The sequence below is a fragment of the Globicephala melas genome, chromosome 10 (assembly GCF_963455315.2).
Source record: "Globicephala melas chromosome 10, mGloMel1.2, whole genome shotgun sequence".
NCBI lineage: Eukaryota > Metazoa > Chordata > Mammalia > Artiodactyla > Delphinidae > Globicephala > Globicephala melas.
In genome coordinates, this window is record NC_083323.1 from 96449985 (window position 1) to 96463349 (window position 13365).

General features: G+C 58.2%; 2 protein-coding genes across 4 annotated transcripts in view; both read right to left on the bottom strand.

Annotated features, from left to right (window-relative positions):
• Positions 1-74: 74 nt before the first annotated feature.
• On the bottom strand, positions 75-4452 carry GAPDH (glyceraldehyde-3-phosphate dehydrogenase). The gene is made up of 12 exons (XM_030834640.2): positions 4335-4452; positions 4042-4082; positions 2133-2232; positions 1946-2052; positions 1737-1827; positions 1500-1615; positions 1339-1420; positions 973-1124; positions 811-889; positions 645-728; positions 464-561; positions 75-356 (listed from the first exon to the last, which is right to left on the bottom strand). The coding sequence occupies exons 2-12, from the start codon at positions 4062-4064 to the stop codon at positions 287-289; spliced, it is 1002 nt and encodes a 333-aa protein (XP_030690500.1). The 5' UTR covers positions 4065-4082; positions 4335-4452; the 3' UTR covers positions 75-286.
• Positions 4453-7007: 2555 nt separating this feature from the next.
• NCAPD2 (non-SMC condensin I complex subunit D2) overlaps positions 7008-13365 on the bottom strand; it is a 28075-nt gene continuing 21717 nt past the window's right edge. For 2 of the 3 annotated variants that reach the window (XM_060306346.1, XM_060306345.1), the window contains exons 19-32: positions 12956-13088; positions 12778-12862; positions 12535-12702; positions 12069-12238; positions 11248-11359; positions 11050-11173; positions 10812-10967; positions 10292-10469; positions 10043-10203; positions 9559-9639; positions 9227-9410; positions 7820-7946; positions 7560-7715; positions 7008-7339 (exon numbers count right to left, since the gene is read on the bottom strand). In XM_060306346.1, coding sequence (XP_060162329.1) covers positions 7251-7339; positions 7560-7715; positions 7820-7946; positions 9227-9410; positions 9559-9639; positions 10043-10203; positions 10292-10469; positions 10812-10967; positions 11050-11173; positions 11248-11359; positions 12069-12238; positions 12535-12702; positions 12778-12862; positions 12956-13088 — 1924 coding nt within the window. In that variant the 3' untranslated portion in view covers positions 7008-7250. The remainder of the gene's footprint in view (positions 7340-7559; positions 7716-7819; positions 7947-9226; positions 9411-9558; positions 9640-10042; positions 10204-10291; positions 10470-10811; positions 10968-11049; positions 11174-11247; positions 11360-12068; positions 12239-12534; positions 12703-12777; positions 12863-12955; positions 13089-13365) is intronic. The other variant, XM_030834626.2, reaches the window with a different exon arrangement.

A 13365-nucleotide genomic window follows, 5' to 3' on the forward strand; every position in this document is an offset into this window, starting at 1 on the left:
ATGTAGTTCTCCTTGGCCCCAGCCCAGCTCCCGTCCCCTTTATCCTAGACCCTGGAGCAAGACAGAACAGTAGCCTGGGTGCAGTGTGCTTTATTGATGGTACATGACAAGGTAGGGCTCCCTAAGCCCCTCCTCCCCTTCCTCAGGGGGTCTGGGATGGAAACCGCATGGAGGTTGGGAGATTCTCAAGTGTGTTGGAGGACAGAGTTGGGGCAAGGACTCCCCAGCAGCGGAGGACCTCTCTCTTCCTCTTGTGTTCCTGCTGGGGCTGGTGGTCCAGGGACTCTTACTCCTTGGAGGCCATGTGGACCATGAGGTCCACCACCCTGTTGCTGTAGCCAAATTCATTGTCGTACCTGGAAGAAGAGGGAGTTAAGGGTTGTTTTCCCGAGTCGGCCACCAGGGGGCAGCAGACTCAGTGCCACTCTGGCGCACCAACTCCCACACCACCCCAGCCACACACCAGGAAATGAGCTTGACAAAGTGGTCGTTGAGGGCGATGCCAGCCCCAGCATCGAAGGTAGAAGAGTGGGTGTCACTGTTGAAGTCACAGGAGACAACCTAGGGAGGGAGAGGGCCAAGAATAGAACCCAGTCTTGCTCACTGGGGCCACGTGGACACCAAGTTCCCTGACCCGTGAGTACCTGGTCCTCAGTGTAGCCCAGGATGCCCTTGAGGGGCCCTTCGGACGCTTGCTTCACCACCTTCTTGATGTCCTCGTATTTGGCCTGAGGACGTAAACACAGGCGGTCATTCAAGCTCCAGTCTTGCAAGCCCCAGCCCACCAAGGCTGCTCCAGCCGGAACTTACAGGTTTCTCCAGGCGGCAGGTCAGATCCACGACGGACACGTTGGGGGTGGGGACACGGAAAGCCATGCCAGTGAGCTTCCTGTAGACACAAGGAAGCAGAGTCGGCACCAGGCATCCCGGATCCCCGGGTCCCCAGGGCAGAAAAGCAGCAGCGAGTCTCACCCGTTCAGCTCAGGGATGACCTTGCCCACAGCCTTGGCAGCACCAGTGGAAGCAGGGATGATGTTCTGGGCAGCGCCTCGGCCATCACGCCACAGCTTCCCAGAGGGGCCATCCACGGTCTTCTGGGTGGCAGTGATGGCATGGACCGTCGTCTGGAGACAGGAGGGGGCGTGAAGGCCCTGCCTAGTGCTCACCATGCCACCCCTTCCCCCTCCCTCCTACTGAGGGAAGAAGTGACCTGAGCAGATCCCTTGGAACCCCGGATGCCCCTCAGCCCCTCAGCCCAGGGCCATGCTCTGGGAGGGAGAAGGGTCCCACCCTGGGTGTGGACTGAATGTGCCCTGGCAAGCCCCGCATCACTCATACCATGAGTCCCTCCACGATGCCGAAGTGGTCATGGATGACCTTGGCCAGGGGGGCCAAGCAGTTGGTGGTGCAGGAGGCATTGCTGGAAAGAGGGAGGCAGGTCAGGGGCACACCCCTCGCGTAACACGCAGCACGATCTGCCCACTTCTCCGCATGCTCACCTGACGATCTTGAGGTGGTTGTCATACTTCTCATGGTTCACGCCCATGACGAACATGGGGGCATCGGCGGAAGGGGCAGAGATGATGACCCTCTTGGCTCCACCCTTCAAGTGAGCCTGCGGCAGAGGAGCACTTACAAACCCAGGCTCCCCCTTCCCGGCCTAGGTCCGCCCCACCCAATCTTCCTGGCACACCAAAGCCCGGGGTCCCCTCCTCTCCCACCTCCCTGTGGCTCACCCCGGCCTTCTCCATGGTGGTGAAGACGCCGGTGGACTCCACCACGTACTCAGCGCCAGCATCACCCCATTTGATGTTGGCGGGATCTCGCCTACAAGGGAAGACAGGACAAAGCTCAGGGCCATGGGCTGCCACGGACCCAAGGAGGTCACCCCATTCCAGCACCTCCTCCAAGGCAAACTTCTTCCTGTTCCGTCTCCCACACTTACTCCTGGAAGATGGTGATGGCCTTTCCATTGACGACAAGCTTCCCGTTCTCAGCCTTGACTGTGCCATGGAACTTGCCGTGGGTGGAATCATACTGGAACATGTAGACCTGGGGGGACGAGGGAGGGCATCAGGGGGCCACGCCTCAGCCGGGCTCTGCTCCCCGCCACCGGCACGGGTGGCACTCACCATGTAGTGAAGGTCAATGAAGGGGTCATTGATGGCGACAATGTCCACTTTGCCAGAGTTAAAAGCAGCCCTGGTGACCAGGCGCCCAATACGGCCAAATCTGAGGGGGACAACAGGTGAGAAGGCATGAGAAGGGAGGAGAGAGTCCTCCTGGGTATGCAAGCAGCCCCAGGCCCACTCACCCTCTTTCAGAGGGAAGAGGATGCCACTTTGCTACCACCAGAAAAGTCCCAGGAGAGCTCACTTCACCTTCCTAAGCAACTCTGCCAGGCCAGCCTGGCTTCCCAGCACGGCCACAAAGTGAAGGCTCACATCCTGCCCAAGAGGTGATTAGGCTCAAAGACTTGCCCACCCATCTGAAATCTGTTGAGGAGCGACAGGGTAGGGTGGTGCGCTGCTGCTGCCACCTACAGTCTGGGCACGTGACAGGCACATGGCACTCATCTGACTGTAAATGCTTGTTCCTGCCTGGCCCAGCTTCGGGCTACACCCTCTAGAGAGCAAAGACCTGTACACTCAGCATCACCAAGCTCAAAGGGCAAGAGCAAAGGTCAGAAGTGAACTGGCCAGGGGAAACCCACCCCTTCCCCAAGTCCCTCCTACAAAAGGGAAAGAGGGAAAAGGAATGGTTTCTCAACCCCTAATCCCAGCACTCTGATTTGCTTAGTACTTGCCCTTCCTAGCTCTTTCCCAAAAACCAGGAGTGGGAGCAACAGACGTTTGGGTGTGGGGAGGGCAGGGGGAGGAGGTGGAAAAGAGCAGAAGCCCAGGACCCCAGCTGCAGAAAGGTCAGGCAGCTATATTTAACCCCAGCTTAGGGTGGAGTGGGGATCTGGTTTCTGGAAGACGGGATGGGGAGAAGGGCAGGATGCCTGAGGCTCACAGACACCTAATCCCTCCTGGTGACCTTTACAGCCTGGCCCTTAGGGTTGGGTCACCTCTACGCATGGATGGAAGAAATAAGCTTCGAGGAGAGCCGCTGTGAAGACAGGGGCTGCAGCTCCGGGAGCCATTTTGTGGTGGAAAATTTCTAAGTACCCATGACTCAGCTCCCCCAGCATGGCGCCAAGCCACGGCTACCACACCTCTACGGAAAAAGGAAAGGAAAAAAACCCCAACACAACACAAGACCACCCCCATAAACCCACGTTTTTGATTCATCAGATAACCATCTAGGAAAAGCGTCCTATCATCCCTGGGGGGAAATGTGGCTAGCGGTTTAAGGGATGGTCAGAGTTGAGGTCTAGTTGAACAAGAACGGGAAAGCCTGGCCTCACCTGGCTTAAGGGATAAAGGCGACTCCACCCCACGAGACAGGGGTAGGAGGGTCAGTTATAGGCAAGGAAGGAGGAAGGCTGAAGGGCTAAGGAAGGTTTCCTAACGGGCAGTTCATTCATTTCCTTCCTAGTTGCAACATGGCGGCTGGTTACCGCAGAAGACCAACAGCCCCCACCCCCCCGCCCCCAGCTGGTTCTGCGCGCAGCTGTGCCTCCTGCATCCCGGGGCTGCGCCCGGCCGGGGGCACGGGCTGCAGGTGGGGGACCGGCTCCTCCCCAGCACGTGACCGCGAAGGGCGCGAAATGAAAGAAAGGGCCCGAGCTGGAAGATTAGAGGATGGGTCCACATCAAGAATCGGAGACTCCTGGGTATCTGCCGCAGGCGGAGTGGAAGGCTCCGCAGAGGCGGAGTTAACAGGAGGCGCAACAGCCGGGGATGGGGGACACGAGGCCTTGCGAGGGCCTCCTCCAGGTCTGAGCACCGACCTTGAGCTCTCCTTGGGGGGCGGTACGACCACCCCCATCCAGGTCCCCCACGCGCTGGCAGAGACCCGGTAGGGCAAGACCCACAGACGCAATTCGGTGGGGAGCGCAGGACTTACTGCCCCACCCCGCGCCACCCCGCAACTCACCCGTTCACTCCGACCTTCACCATCTTGTCTCCGGGACGCAGCTGCAGACAGAGGGAGGTGAGCATTAGAACGCGCGGCGAAGCGGTTGGAGTCCGGCGCTGCCCTCCCCGCCCCTCCCCCAGGCCTCCATCCCGGACCTGCGCTTCCGCACGTCCTTCCTCCCGCCCCTGCAATGCGGGGGCCCCGCGACCCGGACCCCGGCCTCCTCAGCCGCACCCCCGGCCCGCGCACACCCCTTGTCCCTTTCGGGGCCATCCCCGAGCCCTTTGTGGACCCTCTCCGCCAGGCTTTACCTGGCACTGCACACAACACACGGCTGCCTGTCGAACGGGTAGGAGCAGAGAGCGCAGGGAAAGGCTGCAGCCGGAATTTATAGTGCAGGGGAGGGGCGGGGGCGTGGTGACGCAGGCCCGCCTAGCCCAGTCCCAGCCCCCGGGTGCGGAGGCATGAGCTACGTGCGCCCGTAAAGTCGCGAGTAGTCGGCCCCCCGCTTCTTTTGGACCAGCCTGGTTCTTCAAATGTGCAGGCACCGCGCGTGTGGGCTGAGGGAGAGGGGGAGGGGACCGAGACTGGCCCAAAGGAGGAGGGGACCGGTGATGGTGCTTGGCGGGGATTGGGGGCGGGGGGTTACTGCGGGATTCTGTGGACTCGGGGCCGTGGGCCCTGGTGAGAACTGAGGGATGCTGCACGGATGTAACGGGAGAACTTGGGGAGCCGGTTAGATAGGGAATTGGACCCGGAGCCAGGGACGGCTCGCGGCTGCAGGGTCCCCCTTCCTCCTCCTCCCCGCCCCCGCTCCCCTACTTTCAAAGGCTGAGAGGCGGGAAGGCTGCGGAACTTCTCGAGGCTCTTCGGTAGTGACACTGGAACTGCAGAGGAAAAGGCTCGGGAGGGCCTCCCGCAGGACCCTGCCCAGTCCTCCTTCCCCCTCCCCCTCCCCCCCTCCAACGGCCCGGATTCTGGGCCGGGGGCCGGGGCTGGGCCCTGGGCTGTAGGGGCCTGGAGAGGAAGGAGGCTCCGGAGGAGGCATGAGGGGGAGGGGTCTGCACTGAAGGTCACGATGTCCTGCGGCGCAGGCAGCCTGGAGACCTGAGAATCGAGGCAGACAAACCAGGCCCTGTGCGCACCAGCTGCTCTCCCCTAGGCCCGGGCTGGGGCCCCGGGGCGGGATAGCATCGCTGCTGGGGGCTGGCCCGGTAGAGGGCCGGAGGCCTCCCACAAATTCTCTCCTGGGAAGCCTGAGGGCTGTGCCGCCCCCGCTGGAAGACAATGCCTCTTTCACCCTGTCCAGCCCGTCCAGCCCTGGGCCGAGAGCAGGACGCTAGGGCGGAAGTCCCTCCCCATCCTGGGACGTGCAGGCCAGCCCTGCAGCCAGGGCCTCCCCTTCACTGGCTGCGTCCAGGGGATGTTGGGGGCAGGGTGAGGAGTCCAGAAGAGGAAAAATATTGGGAGGTCTTGGGCATATGGTGGGAACAGGCCCCCAGCCCCTTCCCACACGTGATGTGGAGGAAGGGATCCATTCCTCTCCAAGACCCGTCAGTCAGAAGCTGGCACTGTGCTGGGTTTGTAAGCTGAGGATGGAGGAAGGGCTGGTTCTGAGGACTTGAAGGGTTGAGGATTTAGAGGGGGGTGGGGTGAGATGGACATTGCCCATCAGCAGGTGCTGGGGGACAGAATTGGGGCCTCTTTGCTGGCCCAGCGTAACCTGAGACCAGCCCCCTTTTCCAGCTGAAAAGCCTGTGGCTAAGTTTAGCCCCGCACGGTGACAACCTTTGCTTAAAAGGCAGAGAGCACTGCCCTGCACCCCGACTCCAGCCCGTCCCTTGCCTTTCTGGGACTGCCCTCCCTCTTGGGGCCCCAGACCCAAGGCTGGCTGTGGCTGGCAGCCATCTGCATGGCCCATGGCCAGACTTCTGCAGGAGCAGGAAGAGCAGGGCCACGGGGCAGCTAATGGTGGGGGAGGCGGGAAGCGCCGCACTGAGGGGTCTGCTGGGTAAGTGGAGGGGAGACGCCACCTCCTCAGGCTCCACCAGGACGGCAGCGCCTTCCCTGACAAGGGCCTTAGGAGCCCCTCCACCCTCCTGTGCTACCCAAAGCACGTCCCCCTTTGCCGCGTGCTTGTCATTTCTCATTACTGTCCTTTGCTGAAAAGGGAGCTGAGTGCTCCGAGAGCACGACTGACTGATGCAGTGTGCTGTTGTCATGACAGCAAAGACACCACTGTAGCCATGACAGCAGCCTCACTGCCTCCAGTTCAGGTGATTCAGCAGAGAGGAACTGGGGAGTAGGAGGGGGTGGACGGGGCCTGCATCTGAGGGGCTGACTTGCTGCAGACCCTGTAACGTGGTGAGGAATCCCTGGGAGACAGTCCCCAGAGACACTGTCTAGAGCTGACGGGGAATCATGACCTGATCTCCCATCAGCCTGGCCAGGTCAGTCACCTGTCTTTAGAGATGGGGTCAGGGGCACGAGTCGGGGTGAGGGCAGGACAGAAGCCAGCCCTTGCTGGAGAGGAGGGTTTCTCAGCTTCAGCTTCACTGACATTTTGGGCCGGAGCATTTTCTGTGGTGGGATCTGTCCTGTGCATTGTAGGATATTTAGCAACATCCCTGGCCTCAGCCCCCTAGCTGCTGGTAGCACCCCTCCCTGCTGGGTTGTGACCACAAAAATAGTCTCTAGATGTTGCCAACTGTCCCCTGCAGGGCAAAATTGCCCCCAGATTGAGAAGTGCGGATCTGGAGTCTAGACGCTGCCTAATTCTGCACAGCGGAGCAATCCTGCCACGCGTGCAGGGTGGGGAGGTCGAGGGGGAAAGATGAGGCACTGAGGGGGCGTGAAACTCAGCAGATGCTGGACGGGCCCCAGACTCCTGGGCTCATCATCTTCTGGATCAATAACCCTCTATCTGCTGCCTGCCTCTGGGCTAAGGAGAAAGGTGAAACAAAGATGAGCTTAGGAAAAACCTCTAAAAGTATATAAAAACGTTTATTCATTGGAAAACTAGGAAACTGGCAATTGTATATTCCAAGGAAAGCAGCTCAACTCAGTTCAGTTAGGCTAGTTTAAGAGCAAAGCCGTCTGTTACAAAGACCATTTATGCATTAAAAAAACAAGGAGACAGGCAAACAAGTATTTTACAAGGGGAACGGAATTCAAGGTCACTCCACAAGACACCAGCACAGCAGGGTTGGGAACAGGCAAGGCTGCCCCTAGGACCTGTGCCTGTGAGCAGATGCTCGGCGGCGGATGGGGGTGGTTTTCTTGGGTGTCTCATCTTCTGTCATCTCTGCTAACGGTTCTATTCAAAGAATTGGGGGAATAAGAAAAAGCTGAGTCACAAAGATGGTGAAACATAGGTCTCAGAGAACAAATGGGACAGTCCCAGGCCACACTGCACAGGGAGGAAGAGGACCTTGGGGGCAGGGGGCCTATGCAGCAGGACCCCATCAAAGCCAGCCTCCCCCCCGCCCCCCCGAGCTATGCTTCTTCTGGGCTCGGTGTGGAAGGAAGCACCGTACCTTCCTCGCTGGACTCATCACTTGAGAAGACGATTCTGAGTTTCTTTCTTGAAACTTGCCGCTGGGTGTCTGGATGCCATCGGGTAGTACGGCGGGGCTCAGGTGTGACAAAGTCACTGTGTGACGCTGCAGAAGCCAGACGCCGGTGTCTAGAGACTAGAAAAGGCAGAGGCATGAGTCCAAAAAGGAAAGACAAAAGGAACCTCTATCTGAGAGGAGGGCCCCGCCTGGTCTGTCCCGCGAGGGGCTGCCTCACGTACCAGCAGGCTGTTTCCTGGCTGATGGGGCTCTCTGGCTACCCGCTTGGCCAATCTCAAGTTCCTCTATTGCATCCAAACCTCTGGTGTGACAGGCCCGAAGCTTCTGCTCGAATTCATCTATTACAGCCTGGAGGCAAAAAGAGGTGAAAAGCAGGCCTGGAAATATAGTTATTTCTATGATTAAAAAGAAACAAGTTGGGGCTTCCCTGGTGGTGCAGTGGTTAAGAATCTGCCTGGGGGCTTCCCTGGTGGCGCAGTGGTTGAGAGTCCGCCTGCCGATGCAGGGGACACGGCTTCATGCCCCGGTCCGGGAAGATCCCACATGCCGTGGAATGGCTGGGCCCGTGAGCCATGGCCGCTGAGCCTGTGCGTCCGCAACGGGAGAGGCCACAACAGTGAGAGGCCCGCGTACCGCAAAAAAAAAAAAAAAAAAAAAAAAAAAGAATCTGCCTGCCAATGCAGGGGACAGGGTTCAAGCCCTGGTCCGGGAAGATCCCACATGCCACGGAACAACTAAGTCCATGTGCCACAACTACTGAGTCTGCACTCTAGAGCCTGTGAGCCACAACTACTGAGCCCGTGTGCCACAACTACTGAAGCCCGCACACCTAGAGCCCAGGCTCCGCAACAAGAGAAGCCACCGCAATGAGAAGCCCACGCACTGCAACGAAGAGCAGCCCCCGCTCGCCGCAACTAGAGAAAGCCCACGCACAGCAACGAAGACCCAACGCAGCCAAAAAAAAAAAAAAAAAACACAAGTCCGTGAAAAGACATGGAGGAACCTTAAACGCATATCACTGGATGAAAGAACACAACTGAGAAAAGCATATACCGTGTGGGTGCGATGATATGACACCCTGCGAAAGGCGAAGCTGTGGCAACAGTAAACAGACCAGTGGCTGCCAGGGCTTCGGGGAGGTGGGGTGAACAGGGGAGCAGAGGATGCTCAGAGCAGGGAATCTACTCTGAATGTCGCACAGCAGTGGGCACAGGTCACAATACATTCTAAACCCTCAGCGCGCACATCACCGAGAGTGAACCCTCCCGGAAACCACGCTCTCTGGGCGATGGTGATGTGTCCAGGCAGGTTCATGGATGTCCTGCTCTAGCCTCTGGCGGGGATGCCGGTAACCGGGGAGGCTGTGAGGCTGTACCTGCCTGGGGGCAGGGGGCACATGGGGGAACTCTATATTTTACTCAATTTTGCTTTGAACCTGAAACTGCCCTCAGTAAAGTCTACTAAAGAAAAGAAAAAAGAGAAACAAAGAATCAGGAATTGGAGACAGAAAGATCTGGTCTCAGGTCACTCTGGTTACTTGGTTGCAATCAGCTGGGGCTAAGTCAGAAATCCAGAGCCTCAGAACAGCGGAATGAACTGCAGCTGGAATGCGGGCGGGCACCGCTCACCTTGCCCTCGGGCTTGGCTCCACGCCGCAACTTGCCCACAGCGGACAAAAAGGCGCTGAAGATGGACTCGTCTGACAGTTTATCTCCAAAGCAGTCAAAGTTTTCCAGCATCTTGCGGAGACCCCGCTCTGTGAGGGGCAGCTGTGACACGCAGTAGGCCAGGTCCCGGTACTGGCGCTCGGTCCTGCGGGCGGGATGGCTCTGTGAGGAGCAGTGGGACCCAGGAGGGAAAGGCCTCCTTCCTCATCAGCCTCCCACAGCCCCGGGGAGGCCCCTGGGTGGGAGGGCTCTTTCCCTCTCGCCACAAAGAGCCCTCAAGGCAGGCAGCGTACTGGGCCGTGCGGAACCGCTGACACAGCTTCTCCACCAGGCTCTCGGTCTGCTTGTCCTTGGTGATGTAGCAAAGGAGCTGCCTGCAGGAGGGGAGATGCGGATGTGCCGTCTCTGGGGGCAGCTCCGAACCCACCCACTGCCAACACCAACCCCGTACCCTCCCCAGCACCAGCCTTCTGCCATCCTCCTGACTCCGTAGCAGGCCCTTCTCTGCTGCAGCCCATGCCCGGGCCTGTACCTCCTGCCCTCTCTCACGCCTCAGGGAAGGGCCCACCCCACCCTCCTGAGGAATTTCACTGTGACGCAATTTATAACAAAAGCAGCTGCTGTCCAGTGTCAGGACTTTTGCCTTATTGAATCTTTTCAAGAACTAATAAAGGGGAAGTATTTCTGGCCTCATTTTACGCAGGAGGAACAGGCACAGAGAGGTGGTTATTGCTGAAGTCCACAGGCTAAAGAGTAGCAGAGCCAGAAATCACATACAGGTTTGTCTGATTCCTAAGGCTGCTCGACAATGGAAAACGTGCCCCAAGGCCCAGGGAACTGTACTTCATGATGGTGTGGAAAGGCTCCTCCTCCACTCCTCCCTCAGGGGCTGACAGGCGGCTGATGATATCTGGAAGGAGGTTATAGATCGCATTGCCCTGTGAGAGAGAGAGAGTCATATCAAAGAGACGAGGTGACCTGCATGTTCCCCCGGCAGCAAGCTCTAAGCTGCCCCCCACCTCTCACCTTGTGGGAGAGCTCGTTGAAGAAGTTCTTGGCCAGGGCAGCGATCTGAGGGGCAGGGTCGATGAGCAGCACGGCCATCTCGCTCACCTGCCCCTTCACCTTCACCATGTCCTTCAGGATCAGGTGGGTCATCACCAGCCCGGCTGTTTTCCGCACTTGCTGAGCGGGGTCCCGGAGACTAAGAATGAAATCCGAGTCATTAGGACCAAGACCATGGGCTAAAGCTGACGCTGGCAGACAGGGCCTCAGTAGGACTCTATGGCCTCTTCCTAGTGCCATTCTAGAAGCAGTTAGGGGATGTTTAGAGTTGAAAGCTGGGTTTGGGGAAAGAGGCCAAGGCTGTAACCAAGGCTTTAGAGAAGAAACATCAATCCCTTTGGGGCCACACTCAGCCAGGGCCTGCACAGATGTTCAAGGGAACATTAAAGACCAGGGCACAGTTTTGGGGATTCTCACACTGACTTCACCACAGCCTCCAGGGCTGGCAGGGACGGCGAAGGTGCTGTGAGGTGTCCCTCACCGAGCATACAGATGAGGTGTCCAGGGGTCCACCAGGTTGGGGAAGCGGATGGCCAGATCCCCAGTAGCAATCATGAGGTTAGATCGAACGATGGGGAGCGAAGACTTTTCTAGCATGGTGAACAGAAGACGAAGCTGGGAGTCACAGAAAGTGGCACTAGGGGCAAAGAGAGGATCATCAGGGAAACCATACCATCCCCCATCCTCCTGGAGAAGGTGATGCCCACCCCAGGGCCTACCTGATCATGCAGAACTTGCCGAGGGCAAGTGAAGCAGCTGCAGAGAGCTCTGGGTTGCTATAGAGACCAGGGTTGTTGCAGACTTTAAGCAGAAGTGGAACAAAGGCAGCCAGTGTCTGTTTGCCTGGTGAAGGAACAACTCTAGGTTTGGGACAGCCTACCTAGCCAGGGAGAGGGCCACTCAGCAATTCTTCTCACCATCTAGCAGCTCCAGCTCACAGATGCCGCGGATGAGTTCTGCCTCGGTGTCATCAGCTGTAGCCCCAACCAGCCCCATCTCCTCCTCCATGGTGGCCTCAGAGCTTGGATTCTGATGGGAGAGCAGCCAGGTCATGGGTGAGCAGACCGTTTTGATTCCAGCCTACCCTTCATTTCGCACAAATGGATCTGGGGAAAGGCAAATTCTGCAAAACCAGGCACAGGCGTGTCACGTGTATCCAAAGAAGGACTCTTGAATTAAACCGGAAGAGAACTAGGTCCGTTTGTGTTCAAGTTGCCGAAGCACCCCACACCTCTTCTGAGTTCCTCCTCAGAAGCACATAACTTCCTAGACACAGTAAACAGACGGAGCCTGCCAGACAATGGTTCAAGGTCACAGAGAAGGGCAGACTTTATCTCACTGCTGCAGGGCTCTGTCAATCATCTGTCTGCCAGACATCACTGCCTCTAGTGGAGAGAACACAAGGTCCCATCAGGTGCTACGCCCAGTCACCAAGGCTGCCGGAAAGGCCCTGGGAGTGTGCTAACTAACAAACACTGCCTAGGGCACAGCCTGTGTCTTGTGCCAAGGTCCTTATCTCGATGCTCTGTATTTACCTAAAACTTTCCTTCCTGGGTGATCCATCTTTGTTCTCACTAATCATTTCCAGAGTAGTTGCAGCAAGGAGGCAGTCTCCATCAGCTCATTTAACAGGAGAGAAGCGGAGATCCCCAGAAGGAAATGTGAAGGACCCGAGGGCCGGAAGCAAATCTGGGAAACGCCTGGGACCCGAACCCAAATGCGCAGGCGTGCCACTCACCTTCTCCTTTGGCTCTTTCGTCTTATGCTCCTGTTCTTCCCGAAGAACTCGGCGCCGACAGAGCTCTCCACTCACTGCCTGCTCCAGATGCACCAGCTGCTGCAGAGCCACATCCCCGGCCAGGGACAGCAGGTTCATCAACAGGAAAGTGGGGAGCACAGGCGTGTCCTCTGCAGGAGGGGGAGCGGGAAAGCACGGAGAAAAAGACAATCAAGTCTCACAGGCCCCCGCCATACTGATGGCCCCCTTGCTCACGCGCTCTACACCCCAGTGAAGAGGCAAGAGCTGGGGGTGGAGGGTGTGGTAGCAGTGACGGGCCCGGCCTGAGTGACAGAAAGGGACAGCGGGGGTTGAGGGGATCGGGAGTGGTTGTAGGAAGTGGTAGTATCAGTGGCTCCCGGCCGGCAGGGACGGCAGCAGAAGCTGGCTGCTGCCCGCGGGCCCACCGACCCTCTTGCCTACTTACTCATGGCCTCCTGGGGGATGCTTTTCTCTCCCAGCTTCTCCAGGGCCTGCTTTGCACAGCCCTGCAGCATCCGGGCACAGATCACCTCGGGGCCCTCTGCCAGCTGGTAAATGAGGGTCACTGCCGCCTCCTTGAATGGGATCCAGAGTGGGTCTGGGCAGACAACGCCTGCGCAGCAGAAGGGAGAAGTTGCCACTGCAGACAAAGGCCCAATTCTGCCCGAGGCCCTTCACGGTAGCTCACCTTTCGTGACCGTCTCCTGCAGTCGCTCAAACAAGCAGTGTTCCTGGGGCAGCCGGAAGGGAGGGTGACGTTTGCCCAGAGAAGGCTGTCGAAAGCAGGGAAGACAACGCGGGTGTGTGTTGACGGTGGACAGGAGAATGCCCACTCTCCTTAGTTTGGACGTACCCACCCCACGTACCTTCCTCCTGTCAGAGATGTTGGCAATGGCACGGCACACCTGTTGGGCCAACCTGTAGTCCTGTGGAAGCTTCTCATCCAGCCCTATGCTCACCAGTGTGTCTAAGTTGCTTCCTACAATTTCTGGTTTTCCTCTAGGAGAAGGAAGCCATAGAGTTAAAGCCACTCACGGACCCCTCTGCGTGGGGGACAACACCAAGGGGGTAGGAACTAGCACCCAACTTAGGGCTTCGAGAGCCTTGGAGCGCTACAGAGAGGCTCTGGCATAGGGCTGGCCCCTTGGCATCCCTCTTGCTCTGTTGACCCCACTGTTTCTGCTGCCTGGGGGTAGACTGGTACGGTCACTGTTATTCTCCATTTAGGTGGCTGATGCGTGCACAGAGCTCAGCTGGGCCTGACTGCTATTACTGA